The 27,725-nt window shown below is 44.0% G+C and overlaps 1 protein-coding gene across 1 annotated transcript; it reads left to right on the top strand.

Moving 5' to 3' along the window:
- Positions 1–27,319, top strand: LEMD1 (LEM domain containing 1). Its single transcript, XM_025921041.2, is given in 7 exon segments — positions 1–60; positions 1,468–1,583; positions 2,204–2,323; positions 5,291–5,327; positions 5,329–5,359; positions 24,798–24,874; positions 26,746–27,319. Coding segments are annotated over 6 exon segments (546 nt in total). The 5' UTR covers positions 1–60; positions 1,468–1,501; the 3' UTR covers positions 26,945–27,319.
- The last annotated feature ends 406 nt before the right edge of the window (positions 27,320–27,725 follow it).

Below are 27,725 nucleotides of genomic sequence, written 5' to 3' on the forward strand. Positions count from 1 at the left end.
AACTCACCCGGCTTTAGTAACCAACCCAACTGCATAGACTTTAGACAACCATGTAAAGGGGTAAGTGAATTAATCATCCAGTTGGATTCCATTTGAATATTTTTCTTCCATATGTGTGTTCCCTCTAGGCAATTGTCTAGTGTCACTTGAAATTGATGAGGGTTCTTTTGGAAGTTATTTTGGGGAAGTTGGTGAAACAACAGACAGCTGTTCTTGGGAACAAGTGTCACAGGATCTGCCTAAGCTAGCTTCTAGTAAAAAAAAAAAAAAAAAAAAGTCTGGGGCGCATTGTCCTTTTCCTTTCTATATTAGGTTGTTTACTGGTAGCCAAAATTTTTAATTCAGCTTCCCCAACACATAGAAAAGAAAACTCCCTTTTACGAAGCACCTACTGTGGTGCCAGAATGTGATTCTGGTCAAAAGCATAGTTTTAAAGTGGAAAACTGGAAAGCTAGGCATTCTCAGACAACCCTGATGTACATGACAATTCACAGCTTCTTCTAGCTTGCATACAATGTTCTTCCTAATTGGACATTGATTGATCACCAATAAAGGCAAAGTCATTACTTAAAATTGGTCCAGATCCTCTTGTGCTGAGTAATTGTCTTGAGTCATTTTCACTGCAATATTAAAAAGCATGGAAACATGATAGAAGTGAGGTACAATAAACAAGCTCCTAAATTATAAATCTCTGTTAAAAGGTTTGACAGACGTATCTTTTTCAGGATTTTGTTAAGTAGGTGGAGGGGTCCTTCGGGGGGGGGGGGGTGGGGATGAAGGGATCAAGTGAATAAACGTGATTGAACTTGAGGCTAGCGTAGGTCTGGAAAGCCAATCAAGACTTGGGTAAACCTATATAAATCAATTTATGTGCCAGAGAATGAATAGCTGACTTTTTCCAAATGCCAATTCAGCAAGTACCAAGTCTGTTGACAGTTAATTAAAAACTACCATCTCGTTACGTTCAGAGTTAAATTACAAGTGTGAAAACTACTACTGTTAGCAGGAACTGAATGCTCTGGACTCTCTGTACTCTCATCAAAAGGAGGGCAGGGATAAATAACTTTTATTTAACTCACTAAAAAAATCTCTCTCAGCTCTTTCGTATTTAATTAACTTCTTATCTTCTCAGAGCGTGAGTCTTACTCAGAGTTCCTAAGTAGGAATGGAAACATTTGTTCGTCTGCTCATTTTGTGCAGAAGACTTCTCGCACATGAGTTGAGTAGCAAAGTTAGAAATAATTGAACCCCAAAGGCATTGGGGAAAGTGACACCTACCCAAAGCTTAGCATTGAGGCAATTGAACCCAAGAGAGATTTATGGCGGAAAATGGTGATTTTTGCTTTCTTGCCTCTGTGCCTCCAAGCCTGGAGACATTGGGTTGAAGCACTTTTGCGGACTTTTGGTAAAGTTTTCGTGCTTATTTGGAAGTTGTCTTCATGAATTTAATGTTTTCCTCTTTCAAAGATTCCACTGTCTGAGAGACCAAACATCTATCACCATGGTGGATGTGAAGTGTCTGAGTGACTATGAATTACAGAACAAACTTAATAAGCTTGGATATTCACCTGGCCCGATATTACGTACGTACGCAGCAAATATTAGAGACTAGTCGTTTATCACTTACACACTACCTCCAGAGATTTAAAATCATTTACAATGGAAGGAACATATGCAATAAAAGCCCTCAAAATGGAAATACAAAACAAATTTTTGTACACAAAAAACCATAAACAGGGAAGAGGTGATAAATACGTCCTGATGCTACATATGGATCACTAAATAGGGAGCCAGAGAAAAAGAATTGTTTTTTTCCAACAAGGAAAAACAAGTTACTCTTGATGATATCACCCTGGTGGGTGGGGTTTTGTTTGTTTGTTTGTTTCATTTCTAGTATGTGCGCCATGTTAGCTATTTGTGTATTTATTGTTCATATTCCCCATAGATAGGATGTACGGTTTTGTCAGTCTTGCTTTCGGATGTGTCCAATGCCTGCCTCCGTGACTAATCCACAGAGGCCCCCACCTTAAGTGTTTGTGGAACGAAAGGAGAGCAGCTGTGGGGTCGACCCGATTGTAAAAGCCATGATTCACCAACAACATAAGGGACAAGAAGAAGCTCCTTCTCTGTGAAAGACCTTGAACGCAGTGAGATCGTATACACAAACAGAACAACTGACTGTGTTCTCTGCATTCTTCTTCAGCTTCCACCAGAAAAGCGTATGAAAAAAAGTTGGTGCAACTCTTGGTCTCACCTCCCAGTGTATCACCTGTGATGAATGGACCCAGAGAGCTGGACAGAGCTCAGGATGATGACGCTAAAGGTACCGTCGGAAGCTGCGCTGTTAGAGAGCAACTGTGTACTCATTCGAACCTTGTCTGGTATGATCTATGCGGCAGGGTGGCCTGCAAAATATCCATATGGCCCGTTTTCACACGGAGCCTGGAGACTAGGCCCCTGGGCTGCCAAAGGAACCCAATACTCCATTGTCCATACCAGTGACCCCACAGGTGGAAAGCCAGAGGGGAGGCACTGTCCTCTTATTAACCAGAACCAAATCTGGGTTTGATTTCTTTTTTTTTTTTTAATTTTTTTTTTAACGTTTATTTATTTTTGAGATAGAGAGACAGAGCATGAATGGGGGAGGGGCAGAGAGAGAGGGAGACACAGAATCGGAAGCAGGCTCCAGGCTCTGAGCCATCAGCCCAGAGCCCGATGCGGGGCTCGAACTCACGGACCGCGAGATCGTGACCTGAGCTGAAGTCGGACGCTTGACCGACTGAGCCACCCAGGCGCCCCGTGTGGGTTTGATTTCTAAAACCAGAAGTTCCTGCAGGTAGTTTTCCCGTCTCCTTTGAGGTCTCAACCTCTGCTTTGCCTCAATCAATACATTTGGCAATGATTTGGTCGGATTAAATGATTTCAAATGCATTCAGAAAGATGAAGCCAACTGTACCTTCCTGAATTCCTATGCCTACTGCCTTCCTGACTTCGTAGGCGCTGACCACAGCTGGTCTCTTCCGGGCCCCAGGGGAGGTGGAGAGCTGTGGTCTCTGGGATCCCGGGGCTCCCATTCCAGTGGCCCCTGCCCCATGTGCAGCATTCTTCTGTAGGGGCGTCTGGCTTGAAATCGTAGGGGGTGGGCTTGAAGACTCCTACGATCAACTCCAAGGCTGTTTCATTCGGTAAAGAGTTATTAGGAGTCCTCTATGAGCCACAGTCAAATAATAGAACTAGCATGTACTGAAGGCCACCAATGCGTCTCTGTTCTAATGCGCAATATCTCGTTCAACCCCCACGCTTCTAGCTGAAGTCCAGAGAGGCCAAGTGACCGGCCCAACATCAAATAGCTAGGAGGCAGCCCCAGAGTGGGCCGTGAAGAGCAAGGTCCGTTGTCTCTGTCACCACTGCACGTCCAGATCCTGGAAGTACTAAGTGCTTAGTACTAACAGTACTAAGCACATAGCACGAATTCAGGAAATGTTTGTTGAAAGAGGGTGACAGAACCGAGGTTTGAATCCAGGTCTGGTTCTCATCGTTGTGCACCTTCTACCACGTGCCTTATACGCTCTCCACAACTTCTACCGCGAGGATGAGCACATTGTGTTTTTGACCACGTTTGATCTACAAAAAAAAAAAAAAAAAAAAAGCAATTTCAAACAGTTCAAATGGAATGGTTTAACAAATAAGATAAGTGCCTGGGCCTTTGGAAAAATCCCCTTGATGCCTGGTACCGGAAGAGGTGCAGGTTCTAAAGGTTTTCCCTAAGTCCGGCATGGCTGGCCTCATCTGAAAGAGCAGCAGGGCTTGGAGATGGACCCCACCGACCCCAGAGTGGGGCAGTTAGCACCAGGGAGCCGCAGGGCAAGTGGCTACCCCAGACCCTTTCTGGATGTGCAGTGTGTTCCGAGTCCTATCCCGGACCTGGGACTGCTTGTGTTTCCTGCCCTCGACAGGAGCCGAAGGGACTCCATCAGCCCTTTGATGAAATGCAGTGCCAGGGTGCGAGATTCCAGAAAGGAAGGCTTGTGTACTCACAGCTCACAGCCGCCCAGCGCTGCAGGTCAAAGCTGCACAGCCAAGCGGTTGTGGCCTCAGGCCAAGCTCACCTGGTTCCCAGCACGCAGCCCTCCACGGAGGGGCATTTACGCCCAGGCAGGAGAAAACGGGCCCCTCGGTTTGTAAGCTTTGCCATTGCTTCGTAGACTGTGTCCACCTGCTGTTAGCGGACTGCAGGCGATCCGGTCAGAGGTGGGAGCTCTGGTTCAGTCCTACCCTTGTAATGCAATCCTGTTGTGTCAGTGGATGGTGATTGGGTCAAGTACGAAATGACTGCTTCTCTGGGTCAGGTCTGAATCAGACATTTGAATTCCCTCACTGGAGGAGCCTCGTAGACCCTGGTGCCATTCAAATGAAGGGGATGATGCAGAACTGCTAAGTTCCCCGGGAGATTCCATCTTGGGCATTTCACAGAAACACCTAATCCCCGGGCAGGGTTGCTGAGGGGAGTGTGCGGCAGGGGACAGTGACGACCTGAGGCTAAGCACTAGGTTATCCAAACAACCTGGGTAGGTTTGATTTTCCTCCTTGCCCCTCATTGTTTTGGCCCCCAGTGGGCATAGCTTTAACGACTGCACCTCTTTTCAAGCTTCCCAAATATTTTTGAGTTGGAGAGCTCATTTAAAATCCCCTCCAACGGCTCTGCTGAACGTGCAGTGGCACACGATCGCTCCAGGTTTATCAAAATGCTCCTCCGCGGGCTGAAGCCAAGGGTTGATGAACAACCAACCACCTTTCCTTCCCCTGGTAGTTTCCCTGATTTTGAAGCCTTTTAGCAAAGATTTGGCCTTCCCTCCTGGAGAAGGGGGCGGGGGGCTTCTTTGAACACAGAAGGAGAAATTCCTCCTGCCCTGTCTTGATATTCAGGGATGTATGAGGCTTGCAGCTGGTTTGAAGGGGCACTGACTAGACTGAAAAGAGCCGCCCAGACGAGCAGCCAGCTTGCACGCAGCAATGTGTTTTTCTCGGAGACATACACGTATGACAGCCTTCCTGTCAGGAGCCCCCACCGTGTCCCCGGGGGGGGGGGGGGGGGGAAGCCTCAGCGCATCGCACAAAGGCCACCGCAGAGACGCTCTTTTCCCTCAGAAGGGCAAAGTGAATTTTCTTCCCCTCCCCAAATTCTTCTGCCCTACAGTTGAGAGAATTCACCCCGACGATTGGTGTTTATTTCCTTTGCTCGCTCCTATGTCCTCATGGCCCTGTTTTCCTTTTGTTTCCCGTGATCCAGAGCTTAAGACCACTATCATGTTGAAAGGAAATATCATTCTCTTCAGAAAAACACAAGGGACCCAAAAAAGTATGTACAATTCTAATGCATGAATACTTTTACCCATATATTAAATATAGGAACTAGCACTCTTCGCATGTATTAAGAAAGGAAATAGCGGGGCGCCTGGGTGGCGCAGTCGGTTAAGCGTCCGACTTCAGCCAGGTCACGATCTCGCGGTCCGTGAGTTCGAGCCCCGCGTCAGGCTCTGGGCTGATGGCTCAGAGCCTGGAGCCTGTTTCCGATTCTGTGTCTCCCTCTCTCTCTGCCCCTCCCCCGTTCATGCTCTGTCTCTCTCTGTCCCAAAAATAAATAAAAACGTTGAAAAAAAAATTAAAAAAAAAAAAAAAAAAAGAAAGGAAATAACAAGTCGCTACATTCTGTGACCGGGGTAGAATCGTCGCTTAAAGAGTCTCCTTTGAATGCAGGTTTCTGTTTGGTGAAACTATTTCCATGTTCTGGCTCAAGACCCTCTCCCCCCCACCCACCCACCCCCAGTAGCACGGTCCTCCAGCCCCTCCGTGAAATTAATAGCACTGCCTACCTCACAGGGTGGGTGTCAAGCGAAAGGCTGTGCAGGGAAAGCGCTAGAACGAGGCACATAATTAGTTCATATAATGAACTCCAAGATGTCAACTCCAGGGACTTCGTTCTCAGTCCTCTGACCACGGTCCCTCTGTATTTAGAGACGCCTGCCTCCTTCAATTGTAACAACACCATGCTCGCCCAGTTCTTGGTTCTGTACCTCTGTGTCCATTCTGACTCGTCTTTTGGCCTCTAAATGAGATCGGTCTGCAGGCCCCCCTCCCCTCCTGCTCCGCATCATTTCCCTTGGCCTCCCATTCCCCTGAGGCGTAGGCTTGCCTAACCAGCCACTTCCTGGAAAGCCCCCTCCTCTTCCTTGTCCTTTCATCCCTCCCCTCTGTCCTGCATTCATGCAACAAATTTTATAATCATGAACATTTCGTAGATTACATAAGTGTATTTACGCTTCTCCCCCGTGGCTATCTCTACTTCCCAGCTCCTCACGTGGGACGTGGGGACCAAACTCATTTCTGTTGACTCCAAACCTGCATTTGTGGCCTCTGTTCACCTTCATGGTTTTACCACCTTCCCATCCAGGCTCAAAGCCTCAAGAGTCATCTTGGAACCCCCACTCCCCATGGCCCCTCACATGTAAACACTTGCCAATCCTATGGATTTCAGTTATGAGTTTTAAAGATCCAGCCCCCAGGGGTGCCTGGCTGGCTCAGTAGGTAGAGCGCATGCGCGTGACTCTTGATCTCAGCATCTTGAGTTCAAGCCCCACGTTGGGCGTGGAGCCTACTGGAGGGGTGAAAAAAAAAAAGAAAGAAAATCCATCCTTTCTTTCTGCTACATCCTAACTTATACGGTATTACTTTTTTTTTTTTAATTTTATTTCAACAATTGTAATATCCTCCTAAGTGTCCTGGGCCTCTGGCCTTTCCTGACTCTAGTTCAGATCTACAAGCAGAGACTGAATCATGCCTGGAAACAAGACGCAAACTTACCACACATGATAAAGGTCCCGTAACTTCATCTGATGCCTTATTAGCCCCCCGCCACCCCCACCATTTTTGTTCTGGTTAAAATCCTGTGATGGTTTAAGGACGATCTCAAAGGCCATGCCTGGGCCTCCCCTTAAAATTGCCATTTATCCCCTTCGATAGCTGTCACAGACTCTTGCACAAACTAGGAGCCCGAAGCTCACCTCATCAAGTCTGCCAGGGCAGCTCTAGTGACAAATAGGTTAGTTTGCAAATATGGTCTAGTAATTCTTCTAAAAATTTTTAAAAATGTTTTTAGTATTTTAATTTTTGAGAGGGGGGCAGAGCACGAGTGGGGGAGGGGCAGAGAGAGAGAGAGAGAGAGACAGAATCCGCAGCAGACTCCTCGCTCTGAGCTGTCAGCACAGAGTCCGACGCAGGGCTCGAACTCACAAACCATGAGATCGTGACCTGAGCCGAAGTCAGACACTCACCTGACTGAGCTACCCAGGCGCCCCTGGTCTCATATTTAAACTACTTGCTGCATTTCAACAAATGAAAAGGAAAACCCCAAGTAAATAGTCTGGTAGTATGTCATAAGCTTTAGCTTCCCATCTGAACATAACTCAAATTTGATGAAGTAATTCTGATATTGTATCAGGTTTTCTAAAAGAATTTTTAAAATCTTCCAAATGGTTCATCAAAGGAATCTTTTCCATTCAGAAAACCTCATTTCCACACACACACACACACACACACACACACATAAACCCTTTGTAATCGTTCCGGCAAAGACATGGGTGGGGGGGTGGGGGGAAACAACCAGAGTATTTAAAATGCATCGGATGGGACCAATGCCCTTCAGTCCTTGCTCTACAGAAACCTGAAATAAAACCACATCAATATTTTGAATTGGCAATAGAATTAAGCAGAAAGTCTGTGATGGCATGAAACGTTTTTTGACCCTGGAGGATTTATATAAGCCACTTGGAGTCTCAGAAGGGCCTCAAGACATCTGTTCAACTTTAAATTCTAAAGTAAATGTAAATAAGCATTTAAATTTCCACATAAAAGGTGGTAAAAGCGTGTTTATTGAGATCCTTGTCTGACACCATAGACTTTAATTACCGAAGAGCAGGGGTCTGTGCCTAACAGTCTTCTAAGTACCTGGAAAGGTAGTATTTCCACATTTTTTTTTCTTTGAAACACAAAAGAACACCTATTTTCCTCTCCCATCCTAGGCTTCCAGTGGCATACAAACCACTTTGAGATTTGGATTATGTCAACTTCTGGAAGCTTTGTGATACTGTATGTGTGTCTTGTATCAAATCATGTATGCAGCCCACTGCTCTGGTGGTTAAGACCACTCAGAAAGTCAGGCCAATGTTTCAAAACAATTTTTTCTTAATCAACAGTTTTGAGACAGAGCGTGCGAGCCGGGGAGGAGCAGAGAGAGCGGGAGACCCAGAATCCAAAGCAGGCTCCAGGCTCCGAGCTGTCAGCACAGAGCCCGATGGGGGGCTCGTACTCAGGGACTGTGAGGTCATGACCTGAGCCCAAGTCGGACGCTCAACCTACTGAGCCACCCAGGCACCCCAGGCCAATAATTTTTTCCTAATTAAAAAAATTTTTTTAATGTTTGTTTTTGAGAGAGAGAGAGAGAGAGAGCGCGCGCGCGCGCACGCGCATTAGTGGGGGAGGGGCAGAGAGAGAGAGGGAGAGACACAGAATCCGAAGCAGGCTCCAGGCTCCAAGCTGTCAGCACAGAGCCCTACACGGGGCTCAAACTCAGGGACTGTGAGATCATGACCTGAGCCCAAGTGGGATGCTCACCTGACTGAGCCACCCAGGCGCCCCAGGGCAATATATATTTTTTTAACTGGGGACTTTTTTTGTCCGATGGACTCCAGGCACACCTTCTAGTGCTTCCAGTGGTAGAGTAGGCAATAAAGCCCGTGTGTGTGACACAGGCTCTAAGTCCCTTCTACCAAAGAGGGGAAAATGGGATTTGCGGTGTTAGGGAGGCAGAATAATCTACAATGTTACGTTGCACGAAGTGGCCTTTGAGTAAGGTGACCATGTCATTTACACCCCCAACAAGATGCTCTTGAGAATGAAAGGGGACGCTTCCAGAAGGGATTTGGGAATACCAGGAATCAGACAGGACTGTCCTGGCAAACCGGGGCATATGGACGCCCTGGCTCAGGCACGGTTCCTTGGGTGAACGTGTTGGCATGCGCAGACTAACTCGTGTTGGCATGCGCAGACTAACTCGAGGACTGGATACCCAGAGGGCAGCTGACCCCAGGGAGGTAGGCTTCCAGAGCTCCTGGCCCCTTTGGGCATCTCCTTGTTCCCTCCCAGACACAACATGCTCTTTCCTGCCGGAACCCCAGTTCACTCAGTCCTCCCAGCCTGGAAGATTCTCTTCTCTCTTGTCACCTAGCCTACACGTTCCACTAGGAGCTTCTAAAAATGTGTTCCCTCGGTCTGCGCCTCGCAAGCGGCCTTTTCAGTCAGCCCCAACTCCCACCCTCCTCCTAAGAGCTTTTGCTTCGCGTGTAAAACACTGAGGGTGAAAACCTATGTCTTTGAATCCTCTGCATTGAATTCAATGGCAGGCATACCCGGGGAGGGAGAGGGAGTTACTCAGTCTTTGTTGGCTGAGGCCAAGGGAGCCTTTGTTGTGCACGGATGTTGGTGATCTCCCTCTCTCTGACCTCCTATTCTGTACCACCTCCTTTGTATCGTAGATATACCTTAATGTATTCTCCTGAGAGACAACGCTTAGCTCACAGTGAATTGATGACCACCCAGGGAATGGTTGCAAGAGAACTTCCACCCCTGAGTCTCAGCCTGTGAGTTAACAACTATTTATCTATACTGGGCGTTGTGCTGGACCTTTCTGAGGAAGAGAAGAGGTGTAACAGGAGCCACAGTCCCCGTCCCCAAGAAACTTAAAAATGAGCTCGGGAGACAAAAAGTGTGTGTATCCGAAATACGGACGCCAGAGCCAGACGGCCTGGGTTCAAATCCCAGCTCTGCCACCGACTTGGACAAGACACTTGACCTGTCAGTTTCCTCACCTACACATCAGGATAATTAATAATGGACTCAACCTCGCAGAGCGTTGCGAGGATTAAGTTACAATATATAAAACAGAGTACTGATGGCACGCGAGAGGAGCTATGTAAGTACGATGAGAACCACTCTCATCAATACTATTTTTGAATGTTTATTTATTTATTTTGAGAGAGAGGGTGCAAGGAGGGGAGGAGCAGAGAGAGAGGGAGACAGAGACTCCCAAGCGGGCTCCAGGCTCCGGGCTGTCAGCACAGAGCCGCCGCGGGGCTCGAACTCACAAACTGTGAGGTCATGACCTGAGCCGAAATCGGACACTCAACCGACTGAGCCACGCAGGCGCCTCTCTTATCAATACTATGTACAAAGCATGATATTTAATTATCCACAAAACAAAGCAAAATACCTAATGAGAAATAATATAATGGCAAGCGAATCCTCAGTATTGAACTCCTAAGTGCTGCAGAATGATATATCGGAGTGCCTGCGGATATGTTCACATAATTAAATATACAGATAGAATTAAAGACTACTCTCTGTAAATGCAGTGTGTTGAATGAGGCAGACCAACCTTAAAAAAAAAAAAAAGTCATATGTGCCCTCCTAGGCCGCTTCTTCACCTTATGCTAATCCTTCCCCTGCCTTTTGAAACATTGAAAAATAATTTATTTTGAAATAACTTCAAACGTAGGGACAGTGGCGAGATTAATACAAGGTATAAAGAACTCCCATATTGCTTTCACCCAGATTGTCCAGGGTGTTAGCTTTACCACACTTGCTCCGTGTGTGCGCACGCGCGCGCGCGCGCGCGCGCGCGCGCGCCCTGCCATCGTGTCCTTGAACCGGTTGAGAGCAAACTGGAGACAGGAAGTCCCTCCACTAGCTCCCCGCCATGTCTCCGCCCACCCCCAAAGGACACTTTCCTACGTAACCACCACGTGATGCTCCATATAAGGACATTCACATTGATTCCATGCTACTGTCTAATCTTCAGACCCCATTCAAATTTCACCAGTTGTCCCAAAAATGCCCGTTTGCTTTCCGATCCATGAGCAATCCAAAAATGCACATGGCTTCTCTGCAGCCTGCTTCGGTCTGGATGAGCCGTGCCTCAATCTTTCCCTGTCATTCATGCCCTTGACTATTTTTAAAAAGTACAAGCCTTTCATTCTGTAGGGTGATTTTTCTGTCTGATTTTTCCTTTTGACTATTCATAGAGGCCTCGCTTTCTGGGCAGAAATTCCTCAGACATGATGCTGTGCTGTTCTCGGAGCATCACTCCTGGGAACATGTCACCCTGTTCCCCAGTGATGAGGGTAACCTTAATCACCTGGAAAAGTTGGTGTTTGTCAGGTTTCTCCAAAAGACCATCATTTTTCCCTTTGTAACGGAACCGTATTTTGTGGGGAAATATTCTGAAATGACGCCAACATAGTGTTCCTCATCAAACCTCATCCGTAGCCCTAGCAGCCGTGATGACTGCCTGATTCAACTTCCATTATGACGATGGCCCATTAAAATTTTTTATTTCTAGGGGTGCCTGGCTGGCTCACTTGGTAGGTCATGGGACTCTTGATCTTGGGGCCATGAGTTCAAGCCCCATATTGGGCAGAGAAATTACTTTAAAAAATTAAAAAGAAAAAGAAAAAGATTTTCCGTTCCTTTGTTTTAATGTATATTTTATTCTGGAAGAGAAAGAGAGACAGAGAGAGAGACAGAGAGAGAGAGAGAGAGGGAATGACCGGGGGAGAGGCAGAGAGAGAGAGAAGAGAAAGAAATCCCAAGCAGGTTCCCCACTGTCAGCCCAGAGCTCAACGTGGGCCATGATCTCATGAACCGTGACATCACGACCTGAGCCGAAATCAAGAGTCGGTGCTTAACTGACTGAGCCCCCCAGGCGCCCCAAAGATTTTCTATTTCTATCCTTCCTTCTATACTTAACTAGTTGACATTCTACTGTAAGGAAGATCTCTCCTTGTCATTTATCCATTCATTCATATATATTAGTATGGACTCATTGATTCCTTTTTATTCAGTAGGTTGTATTCGTTGATATCATTTTAATGCTCAAATTGTTCCAGATTTGGCTAGTGGGAGCCCCTTCAAAATGGATACTGTGCCCTTTTAACATGTCCTCATTATTCCTTGAGGGTTTTCTTAATCTCTGGCACAAGATGTTTCAGACCCTTCTTGTGCTCTTTCTGCCCAAGGAGCCTTGGTTCCTTTTACTGCAGGATGGTATTTGGAAACCAAAATCTAGGACTTTAGGGAGCTCATTGCTACTGGGGAGTCATTGCTTCCAGGCCCTCTCAGTGAATAGAGCTAAAAAATAAATGTATATATATGTACACATACACATACACATCTAAAACTATTTTCATCTCTCTCTCTCTGTATGTATACATATATGTATATATATGCATATATACACACATATACATATATATGTGTATATACGTATATATACACATATGTATGTATATATATATACACATATACGTGTATATGTGTGTGTGTGTGTATATATATATAATAAATTAAAAAGCCATGAGTTCATGTTGATCTCCAGTTCCAATCCAACATTTTAGTGTTCCTTATAACCTTTCCCCTTTCTATGACAGTGAGACGCCTGGCTTTCATTATCCTCAATATATCTACATTAAAAAAATGTATTTTAGAGAGAGAGAGGGAGAACACACCAGTGCAGGAGAGGGGCAGAGAGAGAGAGAGAGAGAGAGAGAGAGAGAGAATCTCAAGCAGGCTCCATGTTCAGCATGGAGCTCAACTCAGGACTTGATCCCATGACCCTGGGATAGTGACCTGAGCTGAAATCAAGAGCTGGATGCTCAACCAACTGAGCCACCCAGGCGCCCCTAAATTTTTTTTAAGTAGGCTTCCTGCCCAGCACAGAGCCCCATGTGGAGCTTGAACTCATGACCCTGAGATCATGACCTGAGCTGAGATCAAGAGTCGGGCACTTAACTGGCTGTGCCTCCCAGGCGCCCCTATATCTACATTTTTGCTCAATTTTTAAATTTTTCTCAGTGTGACCAAATCTCCCGTCATAACAGCCACCACCAGTTCTGCATAACCCCCATCACCACTTCCTTGACCACTAGACTTGCCAGCCATGTCTCTCTTCCTTGGACACAGGGCACAGGTCACACTAATGCCGCCACGCTGTCCCCTCTCCTGCCCCTCCCATTCTTCAACCACCGAGCACCTCAGTACCTCCCCTCTACATGCACAGCCCCCTGACCTCCATTTCTTTGGCCTCTGGACATGCTGACAGTCTGTGTCTATGTCCCCTCTGCCTTACCACCAGTGCAGAACACAGTGCAGAGGGGAAGAGAGGTAAGGAAATCTTCAGGTCTCTTTTTGCTTCCAGTCCTGAGGTCTGTTTCCGTATCTTTGTGCCAAGACTTCAATAGGATTTTTACTCTCTGTGTCTCCATTGCTGTTATTGCTGATAAGATACTTTGTAAGCCTATAATTAGCCTGTGTATTGCCTACCCCAAATGCTGCAATCAGAAGGCCCAGTGTGCCAAGGGAATATGTATTAAAGGGAATATATATTAAGCGTGCAGTTGAGTTGCAGGTAAAGTTTTTAGGAGAGCTGACATTAAACATCGCTATAATAATTTCTTAGTTAATTGAAAAACATCCCTATTCCCACTAGTAGGTGTATATTCTAGTTGGGTCAAAGTGAAGAGTAAATTGCACATTCTATAACTACTTAATAAGCCCTTTGTTCTTACCTGTAACATATGCTAATGGGAACTAAATGCTGTCTTTACAAGGAATGTAATTTAGGGGCGCCTGGGTGGCGCAGTCGGTTAAGCGTCCGACTTCAGCCAGGTCACGATCTCGCGGTCCGTGAGTTCGAGCCCCGCGTCAGGCTCTGGGCTGATGGCTCAGAGCCTGGAGCCTGTTTCCGATTCTGTGTCTCCCTCTCTCTCTGCCCCTCCCCCGTTCATGCTCTGTCTCTCTCTGTCCCAAAAATAAATAAACGTTGAAAAAAAAATTAAAAAAAAAAAAAAAGGAATGTAATTTAACATTCTCCCTATAAAAATGCTAACCTCCTAGTAGATATGCTTAAATATGCTTAATGATCAATGTGTCTTTATCTTATTGATTATATGCTGATTCTTTCTGTGTACGAGAACCCAGTTTTTGAGGATAAGAGCCCCAGGAAGAGATAGTGAAACCAAACTCTGGTTACAGTGCTTCTAGTATGATAACAAAGGTAAATTTATTTTCATCAAACTGAATTACGAGCAGTAGTGTTCCCTTTCTATAACAAAATATGAATTTACTTAGAAAGTTCAGCTTTTCTTTTACATTTCAGAATATAGCCTTACTGACTTTAGCTAATTTATAATTTGCTTTTGGGGTATAGCTATTTTAGGGAGAGGAGTTTCCTGTTGTACCTCCCGTACAAGAACCCCAGATTATTTTAATCTCCTGGAACTTGTTAAGGTTTTGTAAGCACCAGGCACTATTTATCACTGTTCATGAGCCCAGGCATGATTTATTATAATTATTGATCATGGGATTTCCTATCTTGAAAGGCTTCTTGAAGGAGGCTACATGGCTCATCTTACAGATGAGGAAACAAGGCAGAGAGTGGATATGACTTGCCCAAGACCACAGAGACCACACGGAGAGGTAGCAGAAAAACTGGAAATAGAATTCCAGCCTCCTAATTTCTATTCTGTTGCCCTTTCTGTTGTATCAGGCTGCCAAAGGGGAGGAAAACCAACCAGGCACCTGAGTAGTGAAACAGCTCCCCCCAGTGTCTCTTCTCGCAGTGTCGCAGAAGGACTCCTGGACATCTGTTCACCCGTGGAAACGGAGGCTTACTTTCCGATGATTGCTTTGTAATGAGAGTCCCTATGAGGCATTTTTTGGTGACACTTTCATTCACACGTAAAAGCTGTGGTGCAGAAATCAGCACAGTTCAAATGGGTTGACACGTATGCAGACGGATTTGCCCAAGTGGACAGAAAAAAACCCTCAAACCTGAAAATATTTTTGACATTTTATCCTAATATGTCTTATGCATCTAAAAGGGTAAAAAGAATTATGTAATGAGCAGTTAGATTTCCACTCCAGAGATTGAAAAAAATAAATCAATTCTGTTGAAGACTCCAAGACTCCAATATAGCCCTCCTTCCTCCCTTCCCCCCAAGGTAACCTCTACCCTGAATTTTCTACTTTTCTTTCTTTTCCTTTTCTTTATAGTATCCACAAACCTTAGTGTCTCCTGATTTTACATTTTATTTACATGATATCGTCACGTAAGTGTTTCTGAATAACTTCCCTTTGTCATTCAGCATTACGTCCTGGGCTTCTTGCAATATTTGTAGCACTAGTTCATTCATTTTCACTGTTGTGTAGTTATTATAAATATATATCGATCCACTCCTTATTTATTGGACATTTGGATTGTTTCCAAGCTTTTCTAATACGAGCTGCTGCAAACATTGTGATACAGGATCCATTGTGTACACGCGCAAGAATTTTTTTCTAGTTGCATGAATACACCTAGGAATGGAATTGCTACAATAGTCCAGCACACAGACCTCTTTAACTTTGGAGATCACGTGAAATCACTCTACGAGGGGACTGCACCAGCTTACATTCCTACCAACAATATATTAAGAGATCCGTCGTTTTCAGTCTTCTTTAAAATTTAGTATTGCCAGATGTAATGCTTGTCAAAGTAGTGGGTGTAAGATTGTATTTCACTAAAACTACAATTTGCTTATTGTTGTTAATAAGGTTGACCATCTTCCTACACGTTTGTTGCTCATTTGTGTCTTCTGATCTGTGAAATGCCTGTTCGTGTCTTTTGCCCATTTTTCTATTAGGTTATCTTTTTCTTGTTAATTTACAGGATCTCTTTATATATTTTGGATACTAATCCTTTGTCAGTCATAATTATAGCACACATCTTCTAGTAATCTGGGCTTATCTTTTGTTTTTACAGCAGTTTGGGGTTCACAGCAAAATTGAGAGGTAAGTGCAGAGATTTCTCATCTACTCCCTGACCCTACACATGCATAGCTTCCCCCATTATAAACATCCCCCACCAGTGGGCTTCTCTTTTCACTCTTTCCTTGGTGTCTTTTAAAAAAAGTAACAAAAAAGATAGTTTCAAACTTACAGGAAGTACAGAAAGTTTCTTTCTTTTTTTTTTAAGGTTTATTTATTTATTTTGAGAGAGAGAGCACACATGCACACTTAAGCAGGGGAGGGGCAGAGAGAGAAGCAGAGAGAATCCCAAGCAGGTTCCATGCTGTCAACGCAGAGCCCAATGGGGGCTTGATCCCACAAACTGTGAGATCATAACTTGAGCTAAGATCAACAGTTGGATGCTTAACTGACTGAGCCACCCAAGGATCCCAAGAAAGTTTTAACAAATAATTCTTCTTAAAAATGAATTAATTTATTTTTATTTTAGAAAGAGAGCACGCTCACAGGGGAGGTGGCAAAGGGAGAGAGAGAGAGAGAGAGAGAGAGAGAGAGAGAGAGAATCCCAAGCAGGGTCCATGCTCAGCACAGAGCCCAACTCGGGGCTCGATTTCACAACCCTGAGATCATGACCTGAGTCAGACACACTCAACCCACTAAGCCACTCAGGTGTCTCTTCCTAACAAATAATTTTATATGGCCTTCACCCAGATTTACCAATTTTTAACATTTTACCATTTTTTAAAATAATTTTATCTATCTTTTTCTTGGACTAAATTGTAAACATCATGATCTTTTACTCCCTCCCCAAAACTTCATTATGTATTTCCTTAGACTGAAGGATAAGGATATCCATACTACAGTGACAAGAATCATAAATTTTTCTATTAGGATTAAATTCACATAAAATTTACTATTTTAAAGTGCACAATCCACTGGCCTTTAGAGCATTCATAATGCTATGAAACCACCACTATCTAGTTTCAAAACATTTCATCACCTCAAAATAAAACTCAGTCCTCATGAAGCAGTAACTCCCCAACTCCTTCCTGGCAACTACTAATCTGCTTTCTGTTTCAATGGATTTACTTCTGCTAGATGTTTCCTATAAATGGCACACTCAGGAGGTGATATTTTGTGGCTGGCCTCTTTCATTTAGCTTAAGGTTTTCAAGGTCCATCCACATTATAGCATGTATTTGTATTGACACTCGAGTGACTAATGTTCCATTATATGAATACACCACTGCTTATTTATTCATTCTTCTGTTGATGGACATTTGGATTGTTTCCACCCCATGCATATTGGGAGAAGTGATACTATAAAAATTCAAGGACAAGTCTTTGAATACCTGTTTTCGATTCCTTTAGATATACACCTAGGAGTGGAATTGCCGGGTCATAAGGTAGCTCTGTGTTTAACATTTTGAGTAATGGCTAAGCCATTTTCCACAATAGCTGGGGCATGTTGCATTCCCGCTAATGTCTGAGGGTTTCAGTAACACCGTATCCTTGCCAACACTTGTTGTTCTACGCCACGTTGTTTTTAGAAGCCATCCTGGAGGACGTGAAATGGTACCTCAGTGTGGTTTTGATTTGCATTTTCCTAATGACTAACGATGTGGAGCATCTTTTCATGTGCTTATTGGCCATTTTTATATCTTCTTTGGAGAAATGTCTAGTCCGGCCCATTGTCCATTTTTTTGACCGGGTTGCTTGCCTTTTTATTGTTGAGTTGTAAGCGTTCTTATATGTTCTGAATGCCAAGCTTTTATCAGATATGAGATTTGCAAATATTTTTTCTCATTCTGTGGGTTGCCTTTTCACTTTCTTGATGATATCTCTTGGTGCACAAAGATCTTCAGAAGTTTGACTATGATGTGTATTTGGCATGGATTTTTTTTTTTTGTGTTTGTCCTGTGTGGAATTCACTCAGCTTCTTGAATCTGTACATTTGTGTCTGTTGCCAAATTTGAGATATTTTCAGCCATTATTTCTTCAAATACCTTTTTCAGCCTAACCTCATGCTCCTCTCCTTTAAGGACTCTGATGACACAAATCTTGGATCTTCTATTGTAACCCCCCAAGATTGTATTTGTTTTTTGTTTTGTTTTGGTTTGGTTTGTTTGCTTGCTCTGTTTTCTCTCTGTGTTTTGTTTTGGGTGATATATGCAGTTTTATCTTCAAGTAGATTGATTCTTTCCTCTGTCTTCTCAATTTTTCTGTCAAGCCAAGCCTATCTAGTGAGTTTTTTCTAATTTTAGCTGTTGCATTTTTTTCACTTCTAAATTTACTCTTCTCTATATATTCTACTCTTATATTCTATTCTATATGTTGGCTCTTCTCTACATATTCCACTTCTTTGTAAGTCGTTAATTTTTTGTTGTTGCTGTTTGCTACAAACCTTTTCATATTGTTCCTTGAAGCATTTTATGAAGGCTGCTTTAAAATCCTGGTCAGATAATTCCAATATTTGTGTCATCTCAGGGTTTTTTTTTTAATGTTTACTTATTTATTTCGAGAGAAGGAGAGCGAGAGAGAGGCAAAGAGAGAATCTCAAGCAAGCCCCACACTGTCAGTGCTGAGCCCAATGTGGAGATAGATCCCATGACCCTGGGATCATGACCTGAGCTGACACTGAGTCGGGTGCTTAACTGACTGAGCCACCCAGGCACCCTGAAAGGGGAGTTTATTACCTATTATTCCCAATTCATGCCATGCAGAGTCGCATGGGGAATTATGAAAGTCAAGCAGGGAAAGTATGGGCACCCAAATTTATTGTGGGTTTTGCAGGAAGAAATTGATCAGGCAAGGTAAGCATTTTAGGACCGGCTAATTTGAATGATTTCGGTGGGCTCCAGGCTACAAAGGTGGTTCCTAGTTGGCCAGCATCTGGCCCTGGACTGAACCAGGGCAAAGGAAGTATTGGCTTAGTATGTGAAGGAAAAAGGAAGTGGTTGGGATTATGGGTTTTGGGTTGGTTGGCTTGCCCAGGAAAGGCTTGCTCACATGCATTAGCAAGGCTCTGATCACCTGATGACGTTAAAGCATCATAAGCCCCAGAAAACAAAAGCCATGAGAACAACACGGTCTCTATTCTGATCAATTTGTCTAGCCTGTGCTGATAGCAGAATGTTTCAATTACCTTCGCAAGCCCCCAACCTCCTTGTTGTTTTATTTCTTTTATTTCTTTTTTTTAAGTTTGCTTTTTGAGAGACAGAGGGCTTTTGACAGAGAGGATGGGGGAGGGGCAGAAAGAGAGGGAGACAGAGAATCCCAAGCAGGCTCCGCACTGTCAGCACGGAGCCCGACGTGGGGCTCGAACCCACAAACCGTGAGACCATGACATGAGCTGAAATCAAGAGTCAGACACGACCAACTGAGCCAGCCAGGCGTCCCTCTTCTTGTTGTTTTGAAACAGTGTCTTTATTTTCCTTGTCCTTTTGTCCTTCCATGTAAATTTCAGAATTAGCTTACCAAGTTCCATGAAAAATTCAGATTGGAATTTTGACTGAAATTTTTACTGACTTTATAAATTAATTTGGAAAGAACTACACTTTACTCTGTTGAGTCTTCCTGTTCACATTCTATACATTATGCAAACTTTCTTTAATGTTCTTTGGTAAGATTTTATAATTTTCTCACTGTAGGTCATGCTTATCTTTTGTTAGCTTTCGTAGGTAGCTATATTGCATAAACGTTTAATTTTTGTTGCTATTGGGAATAGTATCTTTTAAAAAATTATGTTTTAAATGGCCTGTTGCTAGCATATAGAAATATAATTGACTTTTGCATATTGATCTTTTAATAATGACTCATTGGGGCGCCTGGGTGGCGCAGTCGGTTAAGCGTCGGACTTCAGCCAGGTCACGATCTCGCGGTCCGTGAGTTCGAGCCCCGCGTCGGGCTCTGGGCTGATGGCTCAGAGCCTGGAGCCTGTTTCCGATTCTGTGTCTCCCTCTCTCTCTGCCCCTCGCCCATTCATGCTCTGTCTCTCTCTGTCCCAAAAATAAAAAAAAAAATAAACGTTGAAAAAAAAAAAAATTAAAAAAAAAATAATGACTCATTGCAATTATAATTTTTCTGTAGATTTTTTTTTTAGCCCAGTTTGTATACCTTTAATTTTTGTGTTTTACTATGCCGCCTAAGACCCCTTTATTACAGTGTTACATAAGAGTGATAATAAGAATTCTTCCTTTGGTTCTGATTTTAAAGGAAATGTTTTTAGTATTTTACCTTTGAGTGTAGGTGTTGGAAGTCACTTTTGAAAAATAACTTATTTTTTATTTTTTAATTTGCATCCAAGTTAGTTAGCATATAGTGCAATAATGATTTCAGTAGAATACGGTGATTCATCCCCTACATATAACACCCAGTGCTCATCCCAACAAGTGTCCTCCTTAATGACCCTTCCCCATTTAGCCCACCCCCCCACACAATACCTCCAGCAACCCTCAGTTTGTTCTCTATATTTAAGAATCTCTTATGTTTTGCCGCCTCCCTGTTTTTATATTATTTTTCCTTCCCTTCCCTTATGGTCATCTGTTTTGTATCTTAAGTTCCTCATATGAGTGAAGTCATATGATATTTGTCTTTGACTGACTAATTTCGCTTAGCATAATACCCTCTAGTTCCATCCACACTGTTGCAAATGGCAAGACTTCATTCTTTTTGATTGCTGAGTAATACTCCATTGTGTGTGTGTGTGTGTGTGTGTGTGTGTGTGTGTGTGTGTATATATATATATATATATATATATATATACAACATCTTCTTTATCCATTCATCCACCGACGAACATTTGGGCTCTTTCCATACTTTGGCTATTGTCGATAGTGCTGCTATAAACATGGGGTGCATGTGTCCCTTCAAAACAGCACATCTGTATCCCGTGGATAAATACCTAGTAGTGCACTTGCTGGGTCGTAGGGTGGAAGACACTTTTTATCAAGTTAAAGAAGTTCCCGTTCTATTTCTGATTTGCTAGAAGATTCCTTTTTTTAAAAATCAGGAATGGAGATGATCACAAGGTTTTTAACCCTTCTTTCATTAATGTGCTACAGATTATTTTAGAAGGCTTTTAATTAACTCAAAATCGTGACTTAGGTTAAAGGAACACAATGTTGAAAATGAGAGCTCTATTAAATCAAGGTTGAAGTATAGACAATGAAGTAAGAGTCTAAAATTATTGTAGGATCTTTTATTAACGGAATCATGTTTAGTCAACAAAGGGATTTGAGGTTAACTCAATTTTCAAGAGCTCTAAATCAAAAGGATTTTTTCCGCCCGTGAGTAGGGTCACAACTGACAGTTTGCCAATTTGTTGATACAAATGTCTGGTTCTACAGATAGGCCGTTTTAGAAAAACCGCATCCATGAAAGAGAGCCGTTGGAAAGTGTAATACATTGCAGTTAGGAGAAGATGTCACCTCCCCACCTCCAGGAGCGGCACTGCCTCTTGACTCCCCCGAGGCCGGCAGGAAGAAGTCCTGGAACAGTAAGAGAAAGGAGTGGAAAGGCACCCAGCACTCAGCCCGGCGCCCTCCTCTGCCTGCCTGTCACTGTAGGTGTCAGGCTAGCACATTTCTGGCCCGGTTCGGGTCTACCCTGGAAAATATACATCTCGCGGAAATGCAAACAAGCTTGTGTTTCCTTATGCACAAAAATGAATGGCTTCCGTCAAGGTAGATCATTTTTCAAAAACCAAATACATGTTGTGATGAGTAATGACTTAAAGAGATTGTTGATCATTGTTCTTCCGGTTCTGGATATTAGCCCCGCGTTTTGTAGTCACTATAATACAGTGTGACATAATATCTCATTCACAATCCACTTGCAGATTCAATGGATGTAATAAGTAGGCCAGAATGAGCACAAAATTAGCCTACCAAGAAAAATCTTCCTAAAAAACCAATTTATCTACAATATTTAAGAAGCGATCAGATGGCTACAAGTGTTACTTCCATGGGAAATTAATGAGTGATTTGATCACTTATTAACGAAAACATCATTTTAGACATATGTTTTTGCTCTATTTTTAAGGATGAGTTTCCCCAATAGAAATATGACAAAAGAAAAACACAGGGCATCAGAGCCAGGCTATCTGGGTTTAAGTATAGTTGTGCCTTTCACTAATTGTGTAACCTGGGCAAATAATTTCGCTCCATAAACCCGTGTTCTCATCCGTAACATGGTCACTACAGAGTTGTTAGGAAGATTACATGGACTGGGGCATGTCGAATGGCCAAGATAACAGACGAGCAGAACATGGTATTTCTGATTCTTTTCTAGTAAAACAGCATTATCTACCACTCTGGAGGACAGCAGGGTGATTCTGAGCAGGGACTCTGAGGCTACGCTTACCTGGGTTGACTCCCGGCTCCACTCTCTCACCAGCTGTGTGACCGAGGATTTAAACCCTCCAGGCCTCAGTTTTGTCACCTGCGAAATGGGCATAATGAAAACACCTTCTTCACAGGGTGGTATTGAGACTTAAATGAGTTTGTTGAGGTAAAATGCTTAGCGCGGTGCCCGGCACGCAGAAATACTATGGAATTGTTCGCTGGGATTATAATAAGACGCTCATCGTCGATTGTATTGGCACATCTCAGAGTTGCTTACATCCTAATGACAGCTGTGATCGATAATATGCGGATGGGTGTCACTTTCTGAATCGAATGCCAGGACTGTAGCGAAGAGGGCACGCATTGCCTCGTGGCCCTCTTCTGTGAGCGCGCCGAAAGCAGCCAGCTTTGCAGTTTCTTGCTCTGGGCGAAGGGAGAAAGGAACATTACATCCCCCATGGGGGCTACGCGCCCCCACTCAGCCATTGCTTTAATGAACACCAGTATTTTTCAGTTCCACTGTAAATGCTGTTTATAGTGAAAACCATATTTTAACGACATTAAAGGTTTTTTTTTTTTTTAATGAAAAATGAATCATGCTACAGACACAAAAACTGATGTCATCGCTTCCATTTTCCTCTAATGTTTGTTTCGGTGTGTGTTTACCCAGTGGCCATTGTATACATACAATTTTATACTCTGTTTATTGGGATCAATAACCTGTTCCCCTGACTTTATAATTATTATTATCGACGGCTGCACAGTCAAGTTGAGAGGCCATAATTATTCCGTTTTTGAAAATCAAAATGCCCACGTGTTACATGCTGTCGGAGAACTCCACATGTGAGTGATAGTAAAGAAATTATAAAAGAAAAGGCAATCAAGACTTAAATGCCATTATGGCAGGAGGGAAGAGGAGGGGACGAGCATTTGATTGCCTAAGAGCTGTGAAATCCTATAATTTGATTTTGCAAAAGACTTCTGCCCCAAATGTTTTCTTTAACAGATCTATTTTTACATTTAAGAGAATTAAAAAGAAGTCGCATGTGACGGGCACATAGAGGCTCATTATCCCATCGTCTCCTCTTGTATACGCTCAAAACTTTCTGTAATTAAAAAGGTTGAAAAAAAGAATGTGCTTATAAACGATTTTCCCTTCGCCCTTGGAAATAGTTTGAAGAGTCTCTTGGTGAGCAAACCGCCACTAGCCCCCGTGGCAACTTGGTGAGAATTTTCAAAGCCCTTTTTCCTCAACAGCCCCCCTCTTCCAGGCAATTGTAGGGGTTTGCACACCTGCAGCGTCTACGCTGGGCATAGCGCTTCCTTGGATGTGACATCTCGCGCTACCCACAGCTTCCCACCATCCACAGAGGCCCCGCTTGGGTATCATTAAACTGCTGTTAAGAACATCATCTTCTAGAAGGTGAGGCAGGGAGCGGAGGCATGGGGTGCAGGCTGCGGCTGTTTCATCATCTGTGGCCTGGACTGGGAAGGGAGTGACCAGCCATAAGTGATGGTACGACAGGCCATGCCCTGCCCACCTCACCTTGGGCTGAGACCGTCGGACCTGCCGAAGACGCCCGGCCTGGACACTGCAGAAATTCGAGGATGCTGAGGCCTGAATCATAATTGGGGAATGGACAGTCAAGGAAAACCAGACATATGAGGAAAACCAGCAACACACAATTAATACTAATTACCATGATCATAATCATCGTTGCTAACATTTATTGGATGCTTACGCCGTGCCAGGGGAGCTTTGAATCATTCTGCATATATTAAGTCACTTAATCTTTACAAGTCGATTTCACAGGGAGGAAACAAAGGCATGGAGAGCTATAGCTTTTCACTTTGTTTGGAAAAATAACCACATGAAAGAAACTTTGGGGAAAATAAAAGAAAACGTGATTACCCCGACTTCTATCCCTCTCACCGAACATTATCATTTTCCGAGATCACTTTTTGTTCACAGTCAGCTTGCTTTTTATTTGTTTATTTTATTACTATTATTTTTTTAATTATCTCTACACTTAACGTGGGAACCCATGACCCCGAGATCGAGTCACATGCTCTCCCGGCTGAGCCAGCCAGGTGCTGCCCCACCGACCTGTGGGGCAAGTTTAAATAACTTTAAAGTTTAAAGTTTAAAATAACTTTAGTCTTTTTATAAAACTGGTGCATGCTCGTAAAAAAAGCTCCAAGCAATAAAAAAAAAAAAAAGTCCAGATAAGAACAAAATAGAGAGTTGATATTTAAGACCAGAATGCTGCTTGCATCATGTGACCCTAGTTACTGGTGTGTCTATTGTTAAAGTGTGAGTCACTCGAGCAAAATATTACGCCGTGGAACTTGGATGTTTTTGCTAACTACTGAGGAAAGGCAAACTTAAAAGTTTGTGTTCTGAGGTAATGGATACCCGAGGTACCAAAACTTCTATCAGTTCTCAGATGATACGACTTTTTCTAGAATCAAAAAAGAAAGTCCTTTGTAGAAGACATTGGACACAGTAAATTCTTGTTGATTAGAGAACAACAATAAATACTTGTTTTCTGTTCATTAGAGACCTGAGGCTTTCACCACGAGACCAAAAGCTCTAGATGGCTGCTGCCTGGCTTATAAGCATTCTGAGGGAATAAGGTAATGCTTTTCTTAGCATATTGTTGTCTTATATATAACTCCCGGAAAAAGTTTTGTTGTTCGGATTTTTGTGAAGGGCTTGAGGCTGAAAAGAATCTGTGGAGAAAGGACCTTGAAGGACCTTTCAAGGCTGAAGGGACCTTGTATACTGTCCAGTTTACCACGTATGTTTGGAGATAAGGAAAGAGGCCAGGGAGGTTGAGGAAGGTGACAAAAGTCAAACTGAACTGAGACCAGAATCCAAGTTTCTTGATCTGTAGTCTTTGGGGACATTTATTCCTCTTTGCGTCTTGAAAAAAAGGGGCGAAAAAAAGAGGTAGGCCGTTGAAATAAAAGCCCCAAACGGGCCATTTTATTTGTTGGTCAGAGAGTAAAGTCTTCTGGAAAGTTCCCTAACTTCTAATAAAGTGAGGCAGATTTCCAGGATTCGACAAGTGGCTACATAAGACTCTCGCTGAAAGATTTCAGAGAGCACCACCTTGTCCTTTTATTTTATTTTATTTTTTAATTTTTTTTCAACGTTTATTTATTTTTGGGACTGAGAGAGACAGAGCATGAACGGGGGAGGGGCAGAGAGAGAGGGAGACACAGAATCGGAAACAGGCTCCAGGCTCTGAGCCATCAGCCCAGAGCCTGACGCGGGGCTCGAACTCCCGGACCACGAGATCGTGACCTGGCTGAAGTCGGACGCTTAAACGACTGCGCCACCCAGGCGCCCCACCACCTTGTCCTTTTAAACATGACATTAGCAGATTTCAAAAGCACATCCCATCTCGACCCTGAGAGGCAGTTCTTATTTATGCCAGAGGAGAGCGAAAGGAGAGGCCTGTGTCCTGAGATGCCCCCTATCCACCTGTACCCACTCCCAGTGGGGACCAAAGGATCTGTAAGTCCCTGAGTCAGGCCTTGGGCCAGCCCTGAAAGATGTTATGCAGGTGGGTGATAATAATAACTAATAGGGGCGCCTGGGTGGCACAGTCGGTTAAGCGTCCGACTTCAGCCAGGTCACGATCTCGCGGTCCGTGAGTTCGAGCCCCGCGTCGGGCTCTGGGCTGATGGCTCAGAGCCTGGAGCCTGTTTCCGATTCTGTGTCTCCCTCTCTCTCTGCCCCTCGCCCGTTCATGCTCTGTCTCTCTCTGTCCCAAAAATAAATAAACGTTGAAAAAAAAAATTAAAAAAAAAATGATAATAACTAATACACGCCCTTTTGGATTTTAGCGAGCTTACATCCCTGTGATCCCTTGTTGAAATCTGCAGAGGTTTTTTTTTTTTTTTTTAATTTTTTTTTAATATTTATTTATTTATTTTTTTTATTTTTTTTTCAACGTTTATTTATTTTTGCGACAGAGAGAGACAGAGCATGAACGGGGGAGGGACAGAGAGAGAGGGAGACACAGAATCGGAAACAGGCTCCAGGCTCTGAGCCATCAACCCAGAGCCTGAAGCGGGGCTCGAACTCACGGACCGCGAGATCGTGACCTGGCTGAAGTCGGACGCTTAACCGACTGCGCCACCCAGGCGCCCCTATTTATTTATTTTTGAGACAGAGAGAGACAGAGCATGAACGGGGGAGGGTCAGAGAGAGAGGGAGACACAGAATCTGAAACAGGCTCCAGGCTCTGAGCAGTCAGCACAGAGCCCGACGCGGGGCTCGAACTCACATACCGCGAGATCGTGACCTGAGCCGAAGTCGGACGCTTAACCAACTGAGCCACCCAGGCGCCCCAAAATCTGCAGAGGTTTTAAATGAGTAGAGGGCTGCTCCCGAAAGCCCCACCATGGTTCTCCCTTGGGGCCCAAGGGCCAGATACTTTAAGGGGGTGCTCCAGTCCTAGCCAGCCACAACCCTAAGCCCACTAATGTTTTCGCAGGCTTACTAGAAGAGCATCAGGCACCAGATTCAAAGAATGGAGAAACCCCCGAGAGACACACTACTGCACAGTGGACAACATTATTGAGTTCTGGAACGTAGAAATGTTTCCAGTGGCCTTGAGGCTTGCTGTGTTTGGCATCTTCATCATTGTGTTATTTGTCTACATAACAGTGGAAAGGAAGCCGTTCTTTGGTTAAGTGCTTTAGGACAGAGCAATGAGTGAGCACCTGAGTATCGGAAAGGAAAGACGTCTCCAAAGGGGGATGCCGGGCCCCATGGCCTGCTAGCCTTGCGCTATGGTGCCCTCACAGATCTGTACCCAGGCTCATCATTTCGAAGCTGAAGGGGACTTATGTACTCTCTAGTTCACCACTTATGTTTCAAGAGAAGGAAACAGGCCAGGGAGGTTGAGGGAAGTGCAAAAAGTCACAATGAACGGAGACCAGAATCCAAGGCGGGAAGGGAGGAGGGAGAGAACCAGGCACTTGTGTGAAAAAGCGTAATGACAGGGACTTCCCCGATGATGGCCATCATTAAATGCTTCCGCAGTTGGCATACTTCTAAAGAGGAAACTGTGCCTGGTGTTGTTGTTGTTGTTTAATGTTTTATTTATTTTTAAGACAGAGAGAGACAGAGCATGAGTGGGGAGGGGCAGAGAGAGAGGGAGACACAGAATTGGAAGCAGGCTCCAGGCTCTGAGCTGTCAGCACAGGGCCCAATGCGGGGCTCAAACTCACGAACCGCGAGATCATGACCTGATCCGAAGTTGGACGCTTAACCGACTGAGCCATCCAGGTGCCCCTGGTGCTTTTCTTTTCAACTATGGTGATAAGCCATAGGTCCCACTTGATTCTAAAGGCCACAACAGGTAATTAACAAAAAAGGAAATGTGTCTGGTTTGGCAAACATCAAACGGTTTAGAACAAGATAGCTTTTCCGCCATTGGAACGTAGCAAGATTTGAAAAAATTAATGCCCG

The sequence above is a fragment of the Puma concolor genome, chromosome E4 (assembly GCF_028749965.1).
Source record: "Puma concolor isolate L17-30 chromosome E4, mPumCon1.1.hap2, whole genome shotgun sequence".
NCBI lineage: Eukaryota > Metazoa > Chordata > Mammalia > Carnivora > Felidae > Puma > Puma concolor.